General features: G+C 34.6%; 1 protein-coding gene across 1 annotated transcript; it reads left to right on the top strand.

The window, feature by feature from the left end:
- The first annotated feature begins 551 nt into the window (after nucleotides 1–551).
- LOC117337512 lies at nucleotides 552–19,227 on the top strand. Its single transcript, XM_033898525.1, has 26 exons — nucleotides 552–646; nucleotides 3,378–3,395; nucleotides 3,554–5,194; nucleotides 5,350–5,525; nucleotides 6,290–6,424; nucleotides 6,941–7,107; nucleotides 7,475–7,673; nucleotides 8,317–8,429; nucleotides 9,022–9,136; nucleotides 9,696–9,899; nucleotides 10,153–10,200; nucleotides 10,584–10,766; nucleotides 11,340–11,489; nucleotides 11,901–12,104; nucleotides 12,522–12,649; nucleotides 12,820–12,949; nucleotides 13,041–13,234; nucleotides 13,779–13,872; nucleotides 13,967–14,189; nucleotides 14,616–14,797; nucleotides 15,264–15,416; nucleotides 15,703–15,848; nucleotides 16,411–16,553; nucleotides 16,748–16,845; nucleotides 17,514–17,649; nucleotides 18,330–19,227. Exons 1-26 carry the CDS (start codon nucleotides 613–615, stop codon nucleotides 18,410–18,412), a joined length of 5,097 nt encoding a protein of 1,698 aa, XP_033754416.1. The 5' UTR covers nucleotides 552–612; the 3' UTR covers nucleotides 18,413–19,227.
- The last annotated feature ends 356 nt before the right edge of the window (nucleotides 19,228–19,583 follow it).

Below are 19,583 nucleotides of genomic sequence, written 5' to 3'. Positions count from 1 at the left end.
GTAAACGAGTTAAATGGGGAAATAATATATCAAGAAAGATTTTTAAAATATTGATAAGAAATTTATAATGTTTTTTATGGTGATTTTACATGAAAATAGAATCGATTAAAACATGTAGAGAATTCATATACGGGAGAATATTTTAACTTGTTAAAACATTCAAATAAAAGTTTAATTTTTAAAGATGAGGTTATATCTAAAAACATAATAGGATTGGTGTATTTATATCATGCTCTCACAAATTATCCTTTTACTGTCCAAAGTATTTCATGTTCTGCTTGTTTGTATAACGTGTTTATGTTACAAGTTTATATTAGAGAATAAGTCATGTAAGATTATATATATATACATGTATATACATACACTAGACGTCTATAAGTATATAATCTGATTTGCATATGACCATTGGTCTCTCGCCGAGTAGCCGACGCGTATACAGTCATCATAAAGGTGTTTTAATAATATCTTAAATTGATCGTGACACACTGTTTAAATGTTTAACGTTAAGATCAATACAGGGTACATTAGGGTACAGTGGTCATGTATTGCTAGTGGTCAGTTGGTCGTTTGAGTCATCCCTGCTGGCCGGGGATATATTAGCTGCTTGTCAAGATGAAGTCTATGTATCTCCTACTGTTGTTTACTGGTAAATATGGGTTTTTTTATAAATATAAATACAAATTATATACATTTGTTTCATTTTTTTTTTCAGTTTGAGAGATTTTCGAAAAAAAATACTTCATGGTATCCGTACACTATATCAGAATTCATGTACAGTTTTTTTTATTTCGATATGTTGCTGTTTCCATATGCATATATTATTTGTCATATCGTTCAAGAGATTTTTGGTGGATCTCAAAAAAATACTTGTTCATCACACGTACATGTACCTGCACTAAGATTGGTGCGATCATAAGAGAAAGGAAAGTTATTATCACAATTTTGTATTGTTTAAGTAATAATTATATCATATTCAAATTTTATAAACAGTCATGCCTATCTTTACAGGCCATTCCGTGCGAAAAGTGACTTAAATAGGCAGTTTGCATTAATAAATGTAAAGAGGTTAAATATGAAAATGAAACATACATTATGAAGAGCATGTGCTATTTTTTTTTTATTATTATTTTTTTTTTAATGTAATTTCATCAATCAGTTTGATTGTATTATAATTACCTATACAAGAGCTGCTATGTGGCACTTAACATTGGCAATACTGCAGTGGGCACTTTAACTAAATATTTCAATATCATCATGTCGCGAGATAAATGGAACCTTTAAACCTTTTCTGGTGACAATGTAGATATAATTAGCTGAAATAGATTCGCTAAAATACGTATCAACTATGGACCTTTGGCGAGAGCGCGTGAAATCAAATATTGATCGATGGCGAAGAGGGAGGTCAATATTTTATATTCTGCCAGGTTGTTATATCTGCATATGCACCGGATCGAATGTTCTTGATATTTATTAGATTTACTGACAGTAAAACATTTTTTGCAAAAGGGTAGAATTGCATTACATTTATCATGATAACATTGAAATTGCTTTTGGGCAGTATGCTGTCACAATGATTATGACGCCATAAACGCAATATCAAACCCACTTGGCTCCCAATACATTAAGTTTTTATCTTGAGATATAATGTGTCTTCGTGTGATGAATTTCGTTTTCCATTGACTGACTGAATAAGATCGCGATTAATCAAGGTTTAAATGTCCTCGATTCATCTTACATAGTTTGAATGATTTTATTCTCTTTTCCGTTATCAGAGAAAACTGCCAATGGAAAAAAAGGCAAAGCATGTAAAAAAAAAAAACATAGCGCTGTTACCCCGTGATAACCAAAACAAAACAACAGAGAATACTGACATTCAAATAAAACGATTTTTTCTGACTTGCAGTCGACAAAACGAGGACAAAATAACTTGGCATGTGTTCTGGAATGGTATGAATCTTCTTCACACATCACACAAGCCATACAAATCTAGGTCAAAACCTTGTTCACTAACGTGCTCAAAGGTAGAACTTAGGAGATGTCAACGGAACCATTTAACATTTCAACAAGCATCCGACTTCATATCGCACAAAGAAGTAGAATAAATACCATTTTATTATTTCTATGTAAGAATATAGAGTGATTGTATGAATGTGTATATGGGAGATACTACTGTAACATATATGTATGTTTATAATCTAGTAGTAATGCATTAATGTGCAATGAGAGAAAGGCCTCCTACGAAAATGCGTGCAAATTCTGATGATGTTTTTTTTGGTGAATAAAAAATAAAAGCAGTTATTAGATTGTATATGAAACAATGTCGTTCAAATTATTACAATTTGGAAATAAAAATGAAAATAAATTTTATAGAGGTAGATTTTCGGCTTTATCTGCATTTACTGAATAGACATTATGCACATGCTAAACGCACTTATTGAACAATGAAGTATGCAAAGATGTTATGTACCATTTATGCTTTATCAAAAGTGTCATTGTCACATCGTGAACAATGGCCATTTAAACTGCATGACAAAATTGCTGATAAAATTGCTTATATAAACAGCTAAAATAACATATCGCTATTATCCATAATTTTAAGTTTAATTATTATAAGTTACATGTATGACAATGGGATTAACCTATACCTATTTACATGTTTATGGTTCATGCATAGTATTATGGAAGGTTGTTGTATTAGAAATAATCCATACTTTATATATGGCATATTTAAAGTATTTGATGTTTTGCCAATCCAAAGTAGTTCAATGGGTAAGGAGTTACTTGCATGTTCAGTTCGTCGTGTTAGAAACTAGGTCGATGTACTTATGTTGACAATACAATGATTACATTGTCATGAATGTTAACGGTTTAACGACATACTAGGGACCTTGTGCACTTGACCCCAAATCATTGATCCAAAGTCTATTGTTAGGATAACAATACCCGGTATTTCCTTTGACACCTGTCAATATGTTTTTTTTTTAAATATAAACTTTTCATACTGAATTAAACGAAACGATAATACTACTAAAATGTCAATAACATATGTTTCAATAGTAATATCAATAATATTATATTTCTATAGTAATATCAATAATATTATATTCTAATAGTAATATCAACAATATCAAATTTCAATAGAAAAATCAATCATATTATATCTCAATAGTAATATTAATAATATTATATTTCGATAGAAATAAATAACTAAAATGTTGTTTTGTTTGTTTGTTGTTGTTGTTTTTATTATTATTATTATTTTTAAACTTTTGACATAAGTATTGATACCATTCTAACGGTTCGTAAAGTGTTTATTGATTATAGCAGTTGAGATAGTATGGTGTAATTACTGTAATATACATTTATTTCTTTTGCAGTTATACTTGCAGTTCCGGGTAAGTATATAATAAGTTCATACTAAAAGAAAACAAAGACTTACGCGAGTTCGTATCGTTTTTTGAATTTAAATAATTTTATCGATTATCACGAGTTATATCAAATTCATGTTTTGATAAAATGTTTTCGTGATGATTAACATATTTTTTTATGATAGAATGGGCGCAATCTGCAAAAACAGGCGGACAATCTCCAAGTGTAAAGAGACCAACTGTTCCACCAAGCAGACGTCCGACAGGAGCAAGCAGACCGTCTGTTCAACCAAACAACAGGTCCACTGGTGCAAACAGACCAACTGGTGTACCAAACAACCGGCCCACTGGTGCAAACAGACCAACTGGTGTACCTAATAACCGGCCCACTGGTGTACCAAGCAACCGATCCACTGGTGCAAGCAGACCAACTGGTGTACCAAACAACCGGCCCACTGGTGCAAACAGACCAACTGGTGTACCTAACAACCGCCCCACTGGTGCAAATAGACCAACTGGTGTACCAAACAACCGTCCGACTGGTGCCAACAGGCCAACCGGTGTACCAAACAACCGTCCGACTGGTGCCAACAGGCCAACTGGTGTACCAAACAACCGGCCCACTGGTGCAAACAGGCCAACTGGTGTACCAAACAACCGACCCACTGGTGTACCAAACAACCGGCCCACTGGTGCAAACAGGTCAACTGGTGTTCCAAACAACCGGCCCACTGGTGCAAACAGACTAACTGGTGTACCAAACAACCGTCCGACTGGTGCAAACAGGCCAACCGGTGTACCAAACAACCGGCCCACTGGTGCAAACAGGTCAACTGGTGTTCCAAACAACCGGCCCACTGGTGCAAACAGACCAACTGGTGTACCAAACAACCGTCCGACTGGTGCAAACAGGCCAACTGGTGTACCAAACAACCGACCCACTGGTGTACCAAACAACCGGCCCACTGGTGCAAACAGGCCAACTGGTGTACCAAACAACCGTCCGACTGGTGCAAACAGGCCAACTGGTGTACCAAACAACCGTCCGACTGGTGCAAACAGGCTAACTGGTGTACCAAACAACCGACCCACTGGTGCAAACAGGCCCACTGTTGTACCAAACAACCGTCCGACTGGTGCAAACGGACCAACTGGTGTACCAAACAACCGACCCACTGGTGCAAACAGGCCCACTGTTGTACCAAACAACCGTCCGACTGGTGCAAACAGACCAACTGGTGTACCAAACAACCGGCCCACTGGTGTACCAAACAACCGGCCCACTGGTGCAAACAGTCCGACTGGTGTACCAAACAACCGTCCGACTGGTGCAAACAGACCAACTGGTGTACCAAACAACCGGCCCACTGGTGTACCAAACAACCGGTCCACTGGTGCAAACAGTCCGACTGGTGTACCAAACAACCGTCCGACTGGTGCAAACAGACCAACTGGTGTACCAAACAACCGTCCGACTGGTGTACCAAACAACCGGCCCACTGGTGCAAACAGTCCGACTGGTGTACCAAACAACCGGCCCACTGGTGCAAACAGGCCAACTGGTGTACCAAACAACCGTCCGACTGGTGTACCAAACAACCGGCCCACTGGTGCAAACAGGCCTGGAGCAAGCAATGCTCCCGTACGACCAAGTGTTGGTCCGGTTGTGGTCTACAGCTGTCCAAGGGAATGCACTTACTGTCAGACTTTCGGGAAGTCATCCACATGTATGGCATACGATCAATATGGACAACTCAAACAAAAGGTGTCTGCATCTCTGTCACGAGAACTTGCTGCCGCCTATACGGAAACCTCGAATATGAACAGTAAGTAATTTTATATTCAGGATACAATTTATCGATGCATTGTAGATCTATACACAGATTTAATGAAAAGTAAAAGTACACAAACAAGCCTGTTCTGAAGGTTACTTGAAAAAACATCCAAAGGAACACAATATTTAAGACTCATTGTTTTGCAGCTTTTAAGGTAAATGCCAAGATGGCATCATGTGAAGGATTCAACTCTTACATGAAGATTTGGGCTAAGCTATCACCAAGAACCAAACAAAATATCAAAGATTTTTTCAACGACACAAGCTTAGTCACAGCAGTAGAAATGGCAAGGTTTCCCAAGGAGATATACGCTTCTCTGAGGGTAAGTCATATCGGCAAAAGAGCATGAAATACATAAATATGAACTTATCACTGATTTTTGCAACATCACAAAAAGTAAAATGGTTGAGAGGTGTTAGCCTTGATAATGAGAAACAGTATAAAAACTATTTTTAGATTATATTTCGTCAAGAAATTTGCTAGCATTTTCCATTTAGGTGTATGTCAAACATCAGAAGGACAGAAATTGATTTTCGTTATTTTGAAATATGTGTCTTAATCGGACAAAATGGCCATTTCACACAGCAAATATTTACTTGTGTTTACTTTTGTTTGGCTTTGTATATAAACTTTCTACAGGTAAATATAGACGTTAGTATATCCTATGTTTCTAGTGGAGATCTGCTAATGCAAAATTCATTGAACACAACAAACTCATCTGCGTTTGTTTATGCGTTATCAAAAAAAAAAAATGCCACCATGAAGATACAATGCTGAGAAGCACTGAACGATTTATCATAATCATTGTTTCATTGAGGAATTATTCATGATATGAAAATACTAGTATCTCCGAATGATTCTCACATAAGGAATGGTAAGGCAAATATACGTCTGACACCAATCTTCATAAAACGTACAAAGTTTTTTTTTTTTTTTTTTTTATCGTGGTACACATACAGCTAAATACTGAAAAATTAGACATGTAATTACTGACACCACGTTCCTAATCTAAACCTACCAATGTAATCAGAATACAAGAATGAGCTTCAATTCACAATGTGATTGTATTTGATATGATATTGACAGCCCGACCTGGAAAGAGAAATATACCGGACTATGAACCAGGCCCAGAAAGAACAAGTCTGTGACAATTTGAAGTCGGTTGACTGTCTGATTCGGACTTCCATCCTCAGGAACCTCGACTGTTCAACTATTTTACTGGTAAAATATTTTTTGGTTCTTTTCGCATGCTTTAGAGACAGCGATGACAGTTTCACCTGTGTGTTAACTAGGCAATATGACAACCATAATATGAAAGCCTTTTTGACAAAAAAAAATAAATTCCTTTATTGGCTGCATCTTTTAATACTATCAGATATTTTGCGGGGTTCAAACTTCGTGATGATATAGCCATTTTAGTTGGTTTTCATATCAATTAGTATCATAACAAAGGAGAAGCTAACGGAATTCACACAAAAAATCATGTGATATACCTTGTCTACTACCACAATACTCTTTGTTATCCCATTATCCAAGCCATTGTAAAATTGTGTCGACTGTTAGATATATATATATGTTATATTCTACTAGTGGAAAATGACCTTTCGGTAAGTTATATTTAAGTTCGTAAGTTCGTGTCTTTTGTAGTTAAAAAACAAAAAATCTTACTCGCGTGAAATAAATTCCATATCAAAGAAACAGTCATTGTGTAACCTCTATTTATCTAAATATTTACAGCAAGGAGGAGGACAGACTTTATCAAAGAAGGACCTACTAGCACTCGTGGATCTGACCAACTACACCAACTGGGATGACGCGGAGTGGAACAAAACTCTATCGTTCTTCGCCGAACTTCTGACATATAAACATTTCGAAGTCATTCCCATCGATGTTCTTATCAACAAGTAAGTTTACTGAGTATGTTACATGGTTGGAACAGGCTTCGTTGTCATGGTAATGCGACTATGAACTATGCAAATGCTCAATGGTATCATGATGTCTATATAGTATGTATATTATCATAAACTAAAGAATAGTTTAAGTGATTAAAGTTTTTGAAAAAATTATTTTATTATATTTTATTTCTATATCGAATGAACATTCTGCTCAGATGCATTAAAAGTTAATATATACCATCATTTTTTTAATTGACATTCTAACTTTTTTTCAAACTTTCTAAAATTTCAGTATAAAATAGATATTAATATATCATTTTATATAATTACTTTTATATCTCGAATTCCTTCCTCACTTTCATTTACGCCTTCGAAGCATGCGGAAGTTGATGCCATTTTGTGGAAAGTTGTCTGTAAAAGTCGTTAAAACTATTGCCGAGAGAACACAGCGAGAGATGATTGCTATGAAAAGACAATCGTCCATTCCTGCTAACGTGAAGTCTGATTGGATGGACCTTTTAAGTAGATGTGGTGCAAGTCCAGACTATTTCGACGGAGTATTAGATGTTCAAGAGGTGAATACTACTTTTCGAGCATTATATTTTAAGATAATTTATTTATTTATTCATTCATTGTTTTTTTTTTGTATGTGTATATTGTAACTTTGTTCTGCTATGATGTAACTGTTCTGTATATATTGATCAATTTTATTTATGTTTCTCAATACTGAAATAAATGTTTGTAACATATTAAAATTCAACAAATAATATAACCTCCACAATTTGGATCAGTGGTTTTGTGTAAATTAGGCATTATATGAATAAATTAAGATTGATTATTCATATATTTTATATAAAGTAATTAAACTGCCATACGGCATACCTATAGTAACACTGTATGAAGGAATATCAATTTATTCTGAATCACGTTAAACGCTCATTCTTCCCTTCAAGAAAATTATCTTGCTGACACAAAACCGTTGTTAATAGTTGATAAAGTTTACATAAACAGGTCAAAATTGATCGAAGAAGTGAATGTTTCTACTATGAAAAGGTATTTATCATTCTTGAGGGTTTAGTTTCATTTGCTGCATTTAGAGAAATATTCAAAACATTTTCAAGCAAAAACAAATTATAAATTTAGGCAATGATATACTGTTAATAAATTTGAGCGAACGCTTTTAAAATACGTATCAATTTATTTGTTTACTTTAATCAGGCAATGTCATCAGTTGACATGAGCAAGGCTGATCCTAAGGATGCCATGAAGTACATGGAGAAAAACAGCGGATCTTTGGATGTAACAGTAATGGATAAGGATCAAATCGTTAAGTAGGTCATCAAACGTTTTTTTTTTTTTTTTTTTTTTTTTTGTGTGTTCAAATTATCAATGCATATACATCTTTCTATGGGAATCGGGTAACATATTTGCTTTATACTAGCAATCTCAGTAGAAAACAAAACAACAGTTATTATCGGGATATTGACAATTAGTTTTGAACATTCATATTGGTAATTAGATTATATTCAATATGCATTAATGAGCTTAATAAGCAATAACAGTGTTCAACATATTTAAGCATTGATATATGTTTTTTGATCTTGCTAAATATTTACCTTTTATGAATTATACAAATATCAATTACTTTTGAATTTCCAATCAATATCACACATTTCAAATAACCAGTATTTTATTAAGTGATGTCACTAGATAACCACCATAACCGTCACTGCTCGAACTTGAGATATTCATTATGACCCTCTTGACTGGGTAGCAATAATGTCCCATCATGTAATATAATAGTGTATAAATGCTTTTGCACTTCATCACATACAATGTATCTATTATTATTATTATTATTATTCCCTCTACGTCTGTTATTTCTTCTTTTATCCAATCGCGTTTGTTTTCTTTTACACCCAGCTTTATCAAGGTCCTTGCGTTCAATAAAACCCGAATGATGGAGCTGAATGAGACTGCATTAGAATTGGCTGCATGTGACATCTGTAAGAAAGCTGCTGACCTTGGAAAATCAGACGTACGTTTGTTATGTGTGATTTACATATCATTTGTTAATGATTCCATGAACTCGTTTGAATTCCTTAGCATGTATATTGTATTACTAATGTGCTCTTTCGATTGATATATACAGCTTTATCGTATTATATATCTGTTCATTCGACCATAAATTTATATAAGTGCAATAAAATTCCTCGTACAAAATTGTAAAAAAAAAATCAGTATTTGATTATATTGGGCGTGAAATATACGCACTGCATACTTTGTAATATTCGCGGGGGATTTAATTTCGCTATATTCGTGATAATTGAATATAATGCGAAAATAAACATTCAACGAATATGAGTGTCTACTGCAGAATGTGTATCAGGCGGTGTTAGGCGGCCTTTACTACCAACGAAATAGGACCGACTCGGATTATTAGCCCATGAAATTTGATAACTATACAGTACATGTATATGATTTATCCCATGACATAGTTATGGATATAAGTTCCATGTTTATACATCTTAACTGAACTATGATATGGCCACATTTATGACATAATTCACTATTATACCATGTATATTTAAATTTAGTTGAGAATGATCACTGATGTTCTGCAACGTAAGCTGCCAACTTTCACCGACCCGACAACGTTTGACGCCAGCAAACTGGAATGTATCGGCTGCATGTTGCCTTTCTTTCCTAAAGCAGCATTTGACAGGGTCCCGCCTGCGGCCATGCAAGGAGCTCTAACGTCTGGTGATATCAAAAACATGACAATGAAATCTAGATCAAAGGTACGATTAGCAAAACTTCATACTTATTATCATAAAGCTGTTACTAAATGTATGATAAAATACGTTTCTGTTTCTTTTTAAAACACACATCTCTGAAATAAAAAAACACATTTCACATGGCTGTTATAGTATCATAAAGGTAAAACATTTATATACCTCTTCTATCTTTCCTACATAGTTCATTTTATTGTGATACAATAACGTTTCATAACAGCGCTAATGCTACTACAATACCTTGTTTCACATTGAACAGGCCCGCTCAATTATGAAAATGGCAAAGACGGCATTCAATAAACCAAACGTAAGTAGACCAAGACTTTTTGAACATTACTGAAGAAAATGCACATTTTTTATACTTTTTTATTATTAATTTATAGACTTTTCGACATAAGGCACACAGGATAATGTCGCCTTTCAATACAAATTTATTTCATTATCTCGAATAAAATGGAAAATACATCGTATATTATAAAGTTGCCAATCTTTTGTATTTTCCCATCAGAGCAGGAAACTGTATATTTATACTTGTGCGCTTACTCCTTTTGATTAAACTACTGTATCGTAATCATTCTGACAATAGCAAAAAAATAAACAGTTGTTATTGAACAAATGTTAATCTCTTCAGAAATAATGAATAAATTATGGTCTCCGGACTAATCATTAGACACGCGTCCATTATTAAAGGGTGACTTCAGCAGCGATGACCTTCAGAAGATGGGCTCGTCTGTGTTGGCACTGAAAGCTACGGAAGTGATCAATGTTCCAGATGCTTCCTTCACCGACAGCGTGGTAGATTCTCTGGACACCGCACTCAAAAGTGGAGACATGGAAATATCTAAAGCCGTTAAAGCAAAGTTCATTCAGAAGGTATATCCTTAATTTACCAATTTAGATTCAGATATTTTCAAATTTGTTTGAACTTCGTAGTTCAGAATTTTCAAATTGGCTATATATATACATATAAATATATGATGCAGATACTTTCGTACTATTCATAAGAAGTGTGATTATAAGACACAATCAATATCAACTCACTGCAGTTAGTTTCGTACTTTATCCAAGCCATAAAGAGTTCATTTTAACTTGCAGGAAGAGAAATGTTATCAACACATCGAATAATTAGTATAGATATTTCTAAACATAATATTCGCCTAAATAAAAAAAAAATGAACGAATTTTAATAGTGGCGGATGAGTACCTCAGTTTCTATAATTTGAAAACGTGCTTTCGTTTACTTATACTATTTCATTGATGTACAGCAGAACTCAAGTATTTATTGAGAACGAATGTATACATTATATTTGATCTTACAAGTTGTTTTGCAGTACTTCTTAGGATGAGCAGGTGAACGTTCTGTGTTCTGATAGATGTAATTGAGATAAAATGACTTCAGTAAATGTATTCGAAAAGCGATTTCAAACAGCATGATTGTTCTTGTAGATAAAGAGTGGGGCTGGAATAGGGAAGGTGTTGGCAACCTCCCTTGCCAAGGAGATTCCAACTTCAGATCTGGAGGATGCATCCGTATCGGACTTCGATGATTTAGTTGGAGAAACAAATGAGAGCACCATTGAATGCAACACGAAACAGGTTTGTATCGGTGATATGTTTTGTCATTTTATTGACGTCTAATAAATTACCCATTATTCTCAATATGGATAATGGAGTATACAAACACAAAATGTATGCTGTTTTATAACGTAATATAAAAATAAAACCAGAGAAAACAAACTTACATACGAAACCATGACTCTAACTCAAAATTGAAAAAAATGTGGGGAAAATATATAACAAATTTTAGATTACCATGGAAACCCTTGAAATAGTGCAATATGAATTAGACCAGGTGTTCTGGAAAGGCAAGCGTTTATAATTATGCTATCGAAACATTACATAATATGCAAATCGTAGATTATCATAAGGTTGTATTTCGGATATGAAACCCAATAAAGTCGTCGCTTGATACATAAGCTATGATAAAAAAAATGTCTTTGTCTTCAGGCAAGATTCCTTATGAAGAAGGTGAAGAGTGTAGTAGGAGACGTGTCATCCACCAACACTAACTTTACACTTATGAGAGTAGCTAATATACTCCCATATTCCTGTGGCTTCAGCAAGGAGGATGTTGTCAATTTTGTACAAGACAGTTCCTACATCGATATTCTCAAGAAAATCAGCGAAACCCCATGCTTAACTCGGGGCTTGGTAATGATGCATCTTATTCTGAAAGTATTGTATATAAACATGCTAATGACTTGTTTTGTTCTTATATCTTTTAAATTACTGAGACCAAAACCTTGAGAAAAAATACAATTTATTTCAAGGTTATAATCATATATTTGACTGATAACAGTTTTGACTTTTTTATAGTATATTTACAATGTAGAGTCTTATAGGTGACTTCCTGTTGGGTCGTGAATCGTAGTAGACGCGAGAAGGTCTATGACAAAGTTTCGTATTTCTATTGATTCCTGAATCCCTCTGAAAGGACAAGGGCAATAATGCTTCATATTTTCATTGATTCAGGAACCCTGTTAGAAGTGTTATGAAAATCACGTTTACTTTTTTTTATTCTTTATTTTTTTATTATTTTATTGTACTTATCTATTTATTTCTTTAAAGAGTAAGACATTATACGAACAACGTAAAAACGCCACATCATTCGACTCAACTGATGCCGCCACTCTCGAATCCACGACTAGTAGTGCAACTGTCAGTCAAATGTCAGCCCAGATTCTGGCCCATCACAGGTACGAGCTAAGAAAAAAATCGAAATGAGTCCTACGTTCTTAACTAGTCGTTTCTTTTTGGAAAAAAAAATATTAATTTGTTCAGAAGAGAACTGCATTTTCATTCTCATTTATTGAGTTTCGTACAATTATTTTCATATTTTTTGCCTAACACATTATAACTGTTTCAGTAAAGCGGAGCTGGACAAGTATGGATCTAGCAGATGTTTGGACATCCTGGAGAAAATCTCGACAGCTAACACAAAACTCCTCACTAAGGCGGAGTTAAAGGACAAATGGGACTACTTTGTCTCATGTGTTGTGAGTAATAAACAAAATATACATGATAATTTTCAGAAAAATTAGTATTCTAACTTCTGTATACATGTATCATACCTTTATGCATTTATAGGGGAAAATAACCGGAACAATCACAAAGGAGGATTTGAAAAAGGCTGGAAATCTATTGTGTGGTATCACAGAAGCATATATAACGGTGATGGACGCTGATGCGTTGGACGAATATGCCTCAGTCATTCAAAAATGCAGCCTGGGTAAAGACGCACGACAAGCACTCGCAAACAATTACGTGTCCAAGATGGCAATGTAAGTCATTTTAACGAAACCTTAGGTTAATAGTGTTTTTGGAATTCAGATATCGCTTTTTTCTGATATCAAGGCACAGCTAGCAAATAAGATGACATTATTTCAGTATTATTTAATAATTGTTTGTATTATTTCCCTCACATTGGAGATGAACATGCTTTGTAACACTTTCGATATCAGTATAACATATATTAATGCCTATCCAAATTTTCGGCATACAGAAGTTAAAAACTGTTTGAAACGTCTAAATGAAATTTAAAGTTTTTTTCTAAGAATATGCAAGAGATTGTTAGGCGAGTAGCGGAGATAGGGTAGGGTTTGAGAGGGGGCTGGGGATGAGCTAATGGGGGTCATGGGGGCCGTGGGGGCCATGGGGTTTAGGGGACGAAGTCTAGTTCGGCTATATTTTATCGTGTGAATGCTCCAAGGCTCTTTGCATTATCGGGCCTTAAAAGTGATTTGCTTTCAGTACTTGGATATATCATGATTCCTTTCTAAAGTATGCAATGACTTATTTGTAATTTAAATCAATATTCCTTTTCAGAACAAGCGGCGCCAGTATGACATCTTCCGCCGTTGTAAGCTTGGGAACTGCAGTTGCAAACCTACCGTCCTCCATTCTAGATACCATTCCAGATGTGAGTTGAATCCCTTGCTATTGCCTCTTACAATAATGATCTATATGTAACTTGATGAATGATAGTATTTATTTTAATTATTTTAATTTTCTAGCAAACTCTCTCTGATCTCTCTGAAACGATAATGAAATCATTCAAAGAAAAGGAAGAAAGTGACAAAGAGCGTGAAAAATCTGGATTCAAATCCGATGTCGAGGACACCGATAAGACAACTTACAAAGCTTTGAAGATTGGCATTGCAACAAAGATTTTGTCTGCTAAAGAATCGATCGCTACTTCCGCTTCCGGTCTCTCTGGTCGTAAAAAGAGATCTACAGGTAGCGTGACTATACTTCATTTTTCTGTGCTGATATCAGCCTGCAATCTTTTAACTTTACAATCTAGTGTGGCAATCTCATTGAGTTTAACATACTATTTTCATGTTTGTCTACTCTTGTATTGCAAGTATTGAAAATGACACCGTTTTGTTGTATCCGTTCTGTGAACTAAATGATAATCATGAAAAAGAATAGTGTAAAATCCGTTGAACATTATCAATATTTTAATTAGCAGGCATGTCATCTGTCATTGGAAACAAGATAAATAAGTACGGAATATGAATACCATCATTTTACAATAGAATACCTGGGGGATCGATACTTACCATTACTGATATATACAATGGTTGAAAACAAACACCAATATCACTGTGTCAACATATTGAGCTGTATACATATGATAATCAACATTGCTTATTTTATCAGCATCACTGACCTGTAGCGATCTGCAAGCAATCGGGACCAGTGGTTTGTCCGCCCTTACCACATCACAAATATCCAATCTTGATGACCAAGAGTTTATCGATTGTGCGGAGACTTTGGGATCCGTGACGGACTTCAGTGACGCGCAGGAGACGGCTCTACTAGCTGTTGCCATGAGGAGCACTGTATGTGTATAACATGTTTTGATTATGGCAAAACATAAATCTTGGTTATCTCCCTTGACCCGTTATACCTTTTTTCCCTGTAAAATTTACTTATTCAATGTACTGGTAATATTGCAGTCCATTTTTCTGCATTGAATGTACTCGTGTAACTATGCCTTTCGTAATACATGTTCTTTTTAAATTATTCTATATTTTAAAAAAAATGCGAGTTATTATAGCTGAGTTTTGAAATCAGCCACCTGGTTGATATTGAAATTTTTTAAAGTATGCATGAGTTCAGTTTCATTCTAAAATATTACCTTTTGGATGCCATTAATGGCGAATGTTGATTGTACACATCAAATGTCTATGGCAGTTTCAGTTGGAAGACATGATGCCGTTATATTTCATTCCAATGCCTTGTATATTGCAATACGTCAGTTAACCTGTTTTGCGTAATGTCATCTCATACTAATGCCTACTTTAGGTTTGGGGTGACCCATCCACATGGGCCGCTACAGACGTGTACAATGCTGGTGTGATCTGCCAGGCCATGACTGAGACCCAGATTGGCACACTGACTCTGGACCTTGACGCCGTCAGCCGACTCGGTCAATTCAGTGGTTGGGAGAGTCTTAAGGTTAGTAACGCTTATCCTCCAGGTACACCTGGTCTTACTAACTTTGATCTTTTTCGTGACTCTCCATGAAAGTATTGTTTATATTCTACCCTCGTTTTATCGATTTCGAATTTGAACTACGGTTTTGCATGGAAATCCGATACTATGACATTTTTTTATTTTATTTGAATTTTTTTTTTTTTTTTTTTTAATTTTTTTTTTTTAATATATATACATATATATATTTATTATTTGTAAAAGCATCGGCTTTTTATGTTTGATGTCTAAAAGGGTTTCTTTCCTGTAGAAAAAGGCGGTATATCAGAGATGGTTGACACTGGAAAAGGGCAGCGACAGCAGCACAATCACATCTAGTGAGTTAAGATCTCTGGGACACGTGACCTGTGGTGCAGAAACTGGACACATCAACGTAATACTGTCTTCTGTCTACCAGTAAGTGAGGCAGGGTTATCATTTCATCTTATATGACACTATGAAAAATACGTGTAATATATGTAATATATGTGTAATTTTACTTTCATATACCTTGTATAGCTAATCAGCATACCAAGGTTAAAACAAGATATGTATTTTTCTCTAGAGCTTGTTACAATAGAGCCAAAAATGAACTTGAACCGACATCATACGACTGTTTCGTGCTTCTAGGACGTATCAATGACTTTAATGGTCTAAATAGTTGATACCTAGGAGGAGACTGAGGAAACTCAAAATAGGTCAAAGAAATACTATCTGGATGTGTGTGTGCGAGAGAGAGGAGGGGTTTCAATATGCTAATGTGTAAATTGTACAATTCGATTTTTGAATCAGTACATTCTGGAAGTATCGAGTTATATTTTTCTACATTTCTCTACTTAAATTGCTACGTGTCCTATCATATATATCCTTAACTCGTTGATAGCTCGGTCTAGTTCAGCTTATCATTAACAAATTAAATATTGTCAATGTTGCATACACTGAGCAATAATAGTGTAAGATTCGTCGTTGTTATTTGAAGGAGTGCTGCTGATGCCGTTGGGGAATTGACGAGCTGTGAGGATACTCAGCTTCAAGCATTTGCCATCCTAGCTAAGGCAGCATACGGAAGTGACATCACATTATGGGACACTACTGTCATCACCAATGTTGGAATCGTCATCGGTAATGATTTATATCATTCTTAACTTTACTCTTCTTACAAAATATATCTAATCATGTGAGTTAAACTTTCCCCCGAAAAACATTTCTACATACAGGAACTAAATAATTCTTGCTTTGTGCGTATTCCGTATAATTTTGGTTTATCTCTACTTCTGTACTGTTTTGTTCGTACATTCATTGCTTCTGTATCCCAGGTGGTCTATCAGCCAATGAGATTTCTACGCTGTCAGAAACACAGATAGACGCCCTGGATGCCAACCATATTACATATATCCCTGATACTACATTCACGGTAGGTTACTGGTTTCATATGGATTCGAGTAACAGTTTTAAACTCAGATACGGTGAATACATGGTATATAATATGAAAACATATATAATTTATCAAAATGTTAAACAGAATGGTATGACAACTGCGTAGTATTTGATTGATGTACAAACCTACAGCAGTGTTGTAATATAATATATAATATAACATGTATATAATTAATGATAATTTTACCTAACAGTGTTATATAACAAAATATATATTGTTTATTTATGATACAATAAAATATGTTTAATGTTTAAACTAAAACAAATAATATAAAATTTATTTAATAAGAGTACATAAATATGATGGAAGCATAATACAATTTTTAACACACCATTGTGGTATTTTTTTTATTCGAGTAAGATAATTTTTAAAAAGTTACAAAAGACCGGAGCTTAAGATTCATAGATATAATGAAAATGAGCATGGAAGGGTGTCATTTTACAGAACTTAATCTAGCCCAAAAACACATCTGAAAATGTGCTATTCACAGTGCGATATGTTTTAATACACACTAAGTATAACGAATTCGTAGTTCCCCGAGGTTAGGACTACTAAACACGTATATGAGTAGTGTACATTGTTGGTAAGAACATCTACAAAGGTAAATCTTACGCATTTCCAACTCTGTTATTTTTGGGGTTTAGGGTTTTACTGTGGCGCAAATCAACACCTTCAGCACCACTCAGGCACAGTCTACGACAGTCAGTCAGCGAGCTGCTCTCACTGCTGATCAACTCACAGCACTTGAAACTGTTGCAGCTATGTCCTGGACAATTGCTGGTAAGAAAATATTTGTTATCTATGCTTATGTTTTTTTATATAAAATTCTACCATGTTTGCTATGTAACGCCGGTTTTGATTGGTTTAAAACCATGTATTATTTTCCAATAACCCACGCTCGTGCCAATAATACACGGTCGTGAGTCACGGCTATCACAATTTTAAATATCTAATATTCACCCATTTCATAAAAGGTTACTACAGCCGAGTGGGCTAATGGATTAGTCTTTCAATATATTTTTATCACGACGCAAGTTCGAATCCTATGGGTTTTTTTTTTTTTTTTTTTTGTAAATTGAAAATATTAATAAGCTCAATTTATCGGTCCTGAATCAAAAGTGTTAATAACTTAACAAAAACATGTTTCTCGGAAGGTGAATTTCTCTCATGTAAAGTATGTTATGCCATACTAAGTAAGATTGAAGGGTATGTTTACCATGTATTACGGACAGTTTAAGATTCACAATTATTACGTCTGTGTATTAGGTACATGTGTAAAAGTACATACATATTTAGAAATATTTATTAATTGAACGATGCAAAGCATACTGTGTTTAATTGGATAATGCAAGATAGACACATTAATTCTTCAAGGAAATTTCCGTTTATTCGATCTACATTTATATAAAAAAAATCAATATTGAATGACGTTAGTAATATCATCACACGTGTGTTTTCAGACTCTGGAGTTGGCATGGTGACCGCTAGCTGGATGATGATACTGGTTACTTTGATGTTCGGTTCATATTTCAACAAAGTTTAATACCGAAGGAGGCGATATGCTAGGGTCGGTAAAGCTTCTATTGTAAATAAAATCAGAAAAATTACTTAAGAAAAAAAAGAAAATTTAAATAGAAGTCAGTGTAAAAGTGTTAGCAATTATTGATGAAATCATGACGTTCAACTGATTGTTTCTCAATATCTAGATATAGTATGTCGGTATTGTGGGAGTCTATGCTTACTACTTTACATATGAATGTATATCAAAGAAGATAGTTGCATGAAGAAGACAATTATTTACGAAACAATGACGTTCAACTGAGATTTTCGTAATAAATGATGATATCTAAAGTAAACTTGTTCATAGTATATAAAAGTAGAATAGCCACATGAAGTGAAGTTTATAGAATTATCGCGCGTTACTTATTGATGAAGCTAAGATGATAGACTGACCGTTTCTGAATAATCTCATATGGGAGTGACGTAACAACAAGATTCTATATTTAGATTGTGACGCACACAGATTAAAACAATTTTCTAATTAGAAAGTGAAGCTTAAGCACGGTATTGTATTATAATAGTTAGCAGCATAAGGAAAAACTAATCATTTCAATTGACCTAGTTTGTCCTGAAGCTAACTAAACTGGGTCATAATGTCAGCCCCACCCGGATATGTAGTAGTTTTGCTATTTTATATCAATCTGAGGTGATGATGCTAGAGTATTCCTCGACAGCAGTAGATGCAATAAGTATCATAAAGCAAAGAACAATTAAAAGCTGATTCATTCCTATTCATTTTTAAGTTTTGCTTGTTATTGTGTTGTTGCAACAAAATACAGTAAAGAGTTTACTGGCATATCTTGTTTATTTTTTGTTCGTCAGTAAAAATTGTCTTCCTCGTAAACAAATCATAAATGTTGAGTTTGTCTGAAGGGGTCCCTTGACATTTGAAAATCATCATCGAAAGATTGACCTTTACCACCATTGGGACGATATAGATATATCAAGTTTGGCAAATAATGTAGAATTTTTCTCCGAGAGTTGATTTTCTGTCTCACCGTAAGGGAATGACAGATTATATCAATGTATTTTTCCCTGACCTATTGTACATGTACATGACTAGTGTTGACGTAACGTATTTTGATATGTATTATTATACAAAGCGTAGAAAAGACAGACTCACCCGGGAAGCGCCTTAAACTGTAAAAATCATT

The sequence above is a fragment of the Pecten maximus genome, chromosome 1 (genome assembly GCF_902652985.1).
Source record: "Pecten maximus chromosome 1, xPecMax1.1, whole genome shotgun sequence".
NCBI lineage: Eukaryota > Metazoa > Mollusca > Bivalvia > Pectinida > Pectinidae > Pecten > Pecten maximus.
Note: the sequence above shows the minus strand (reverse complement) of the source record. Positions and strands in the feature narration are given on the sequence as shown.

What these genes read in the sequence shown, in the direction of transcription:
- LOC117337512 (XM_033898525.1), top strand. Translation starts at nt 613, where the DNA reads ATGAAGTCTATGTATCTCCTACTGTTGTTTACTG. An exon ending in GGAAACCTCGAATATGAACA is followed by an intron (nt 5,195 to 5,349) that starts GTAAGTAATTTT and finishes ATTGTTTTGCAG; the next exon opens with CTTTTAAGGTAAATGCCAAG. An exon ending in TCGTAAAAAGAGATCTACAG is followed by an intron (nt 14,190 to 14,615) that starts GTAGCGTGACTA and finishes TTATTTTATCAG; the next exon opens with CATCACTGACCTGTAGCGAT.